The 3,211-nt window shown below is 51.2% G+C and overlaps 1 protein-coding gene across 1 annotated transcript; it reads left to right on the top strand.

Annotated features, from left to right (window-relative positions):
• On the top strand, nucleotides 825-2,791 carry LOC8068182 (transcription factor MYB2). The gene is made up of 2 exons (XM_002440489.2): nucleotides 825-1,263; nucleotides 1,434-2,791. Exons 1-2 carry the CDS (start codon nucleotides 975-977, stop codon nucleotides 2,363-2,365), a joined length of 1,221 nt encoding a protein of 406 aa, XP_002440534.2. The 5' UTR covers nucleotides 825-974; the 3' UTR covers nucleotides 2,366-2,791.

Here is a 3,211-nt window from a genome sequence, read left to right as displayed (position 1 = left end):
GTATTGGAAAAAAATATTATATGCAGTGTGCATCCATTAAAGACTTGCTCATCAACTACTACATGGTCTGTTTCGATTTATAATCGTCCTTAGAAATCGATTTGTTTTTGGAGATGTCAGAAACACCCATCGTTTCTACATATGAATTTTCAGCCGTGAAAAATAGCATTTTTTAAAAAAAAATATGGGTGCAAGCCCCACCACCCAAACACCATGGTCATTCGGCCTAAGTCATGTCACTCATATGCTTTGAAAATCCTAATACACACTTCGTCTTAAAAAAAATGTAATTATTACATTTCGAAAAAATGAACAAATTTGACTTAATACATATAAAAATACTAATATTTATGATACCAAATATGTATAATTAAACAGATTCATCATGAAATACATTTTTATACCATATCTATTTGAAATCATAGAATATTAATGATATTGGAATAAGTATGCATAAGTAACATAGACCACACCCAGCATGTGAGAGACAAAAAGAATGAAAAAGCGCCGAGGACACACGACAGGAGCAGGAGACATCAACGCAACCAAACTTGTGGTGGTGGCGAGTGGCGACCGCCGACCGGAGGCAAGCAGCTTTTTTTTTCCCCCTTGCACAGGGGCTCGTCGTCGTCGTCAGTCGTCAACGGTCAGAGCTCGCAACCTGTTTTTTTTTTCCCTTGCCCAGCACCGGACCCCGGTCGAATTGTTTAGTACGGCGACACGCGCACGCGCTCCGTCGTCGTCGTCGTCGTCGTCAGGCAGGTCGGTCGAGCTATATAAACCACCCCTCCTCCCGGTCTCCCCGTCGTCGTCGTCGTCTGTCTGTCTCGATCCTCCTCAACTCTCAGTCCACCCCACCATCGTCGAGCTCTCTCTCTTTCTTTGCTCTTCTGTCCACTCCACCGCAGTCTCTGATTGACGATCGAGCATTCGAGCTAGCTCAGTCATCATCATCTGATCCGATCGATCCAGATATGGACATGCCCATGGCCATGGTGAGCTTCGATGAGGACCTGGACCAGATGCTGCTGGCAACCATTAGCCCCGCCGGGAGCTCGGCGACGTCGTCGTCCGCGCCCGCCGCCGCCGCAGCACCACCACCCGTCGTCGCAGGCAGCAGCAGCGACGACGACGAGGCCGCCGCCGTCGCCGTCGGCGCCGACCTCCGGAGGGGCCCCTGGACGGTGGACGAGGACATCCTCCTCGTCAACTACATCGCCGCCCACGGCGAGGGTCGCTGGAACTCGCTCGCCCGCTCTGCAGGTTCGTCTTTCCATCTCCATAGCTGCCGATGCTGCCTTGCCATTATTATCTGTTGCAAAGTTAGGTCAGAAGCCACTGATCTTCTGCCAACTTTGGCAACTTGCTAGTCATGTTCATGTCCCTGCAATTCGTGTGTTTTCCTCACCGGACCTTGCTTGCTCGCCCCTTAGGCCTGAAGCGCACGGGCAAGAGCTGCCGGCTCCGGTGGCTCAACTACCTCCGGCCCGACGTGCGGCGAGGCAACATCACCGCCGAGGAGCAGCTGCTGATCCTGGACCTGCACTCGCGCTGGGGCAACCGGTGGTCCAAGATCGCGCAGCACCTCCCCGGCCGCACCGACAACGAGATCAAGAACTACTGGCGCACCCGCGTGCAGAAGCACGCCAGGCACCTCCGCTGCGACGTCAACAGCGCCGGCTTCCGCCACGTCGTGCGGCACGTCTGGATGCCGCGCCTCCGAGAGCGCGTCCAGGCCGCCGCCGGTCGCGACGACCAGATGGTGGCCACTGCCGGATCCGGATGTGGTGGCGTACAGCAGCAGCAGCAGCAGCAGGCGGCTCCGGCGGCGTCCCTGGCCGCCGTCGTCCAAGCGCCGGCGGCGACCAGCACGGCCAGCGCCCCGCCCGCGTACTGTTATGATTACTACGGGCGTCAACACCTGGTGGAGCAGCAGCAGCAAGGCGACCACCACGGCGTGCCGCCGGCACCGAGCGAAGCTCACCGCCGCCGCCAATACTACAGCGAGACAGCAGCAGGCCAGACGGCGGCGGCAACGGCCCTGAGCCCCGACGATGCCTCCAGCGCGCTGCGGGTACCGTCGACGTTCACGGCGGACGACGCGTCGACGCATTACGCTGCAGCTTACACCTCGGTGGCCATGGCGACCTCGACGAACGACCAAGGCTGCGGGCCAACGACGATTGAAGACGAGGTGCTCGCCGGGACGACCTGGTCGGAGCTTCTCGCCACCGTCACCGGCGGCCCTCACGACGACTCCAGCTCCATGGACATGATCGGCCTGCCTGAGTTTGGGTTCGGGGATCTCGAGGACAGGGACGGCCTCTGGAGCCTGGACGACCTTTGCTTACAGCAGCTGTGCTGAGCTCACCTGCTGATGCATACTATCACCAATTCACCATGCACGCACACCCCAGCTAGAGTAATCGACAAGCGAGTCACTGAGTGAAGAACAATAATTATAATACATACAGCATACATGTGCAATATTGTCGGAGAAAAAATATATACAAGACAAGGAGCACACTCACAGCAGCAAAGAAATCAGCAAGTAAAAACTATAGTTCATAGCTAGATTGGTCCATATTAGTAGGATGACCAATTCGAAACATGTGCATACATATATGTCCTCTAGTTTAGTTTTCCCTATATACTAGCTACGAGTCTAGGAGGTTTTTTTTTTTGTATGTTTCCAGCTTCAGTTAATTTGCGTGTGTCCATATAGAGTTTGCAAAATTTGCATCCGTTTCCTTGTTGCCCTCGGCGTCCTCAACTGTAAAGAAATTCATTGTGTCTGCTTTGAGGTTTATGTGATGAACTTCCCCCTAGTGTTTCTTTCAAATTTAATGTTTTGCACTTCTGGAAAAAACAAACTAAGATAATTACAAACAATTTCCATTTATGGTAGCTTGAAGAATTATTAAGATAGTACTATGCACATAATTCTTTAAAATAGAAAATTCAACATCTTTAGCTAGGTATTAACTATTAAGAGATACCTTGGGGCCTAGGATTCTTATTAATAGAAAAAAATAAAAATTCTGGATAAAATACAATAAGTGTTGGAGTTTTATCTTAACACATGGATAAAAAAATTACAACGACTAGTTAATGAGATCAAAAGTTGAAAGCTCTATAGGTTCTTGATGTCGCAAAAAGGATGCGGCAAGAGGTTATATAACTAGGCTTCAACTACATACATATATATATC

The sequence above is a fragment of the Sorghum bicolor genome, chromosome 9 (genome assembly GCF_000003195.3).
Source record: "Sorghum bicolor cultivar BTx623 chromosome 9, Sorghum_bicolor_NCBIv3, whole genome shotgun sequence".
Classification (NCBI taxonomy): Eukaryota; Viridiplantae; Streptophyta; class Magnoliopsida; order Poales; family Poaceae; genus Sorghum; species Sorghum bicolor.
The sequence above is the reverse complement of the archived record's forward strand: the minus strand, read 5'-3'. Positions and strand labels throughout refer to the sequence as shown.

Bases quoted from the DNA above. Each gene is read 5' to 3' on its own strand.
- LOC8068182 (XM_002440489.2), top strand. From the start codon at position 975: ATGGACATGCCCATGGCCATGGTGAGCTTCGATGAGGACCTGGACCAG. The intron at 1,264-1,433 runs GTTCGTCTTTCC...CTCGCCCCTTAG, and splicing joins CTCGCTCGCCCGCTCTGCAG to GCCTGAAGCGCACGGGCAAG.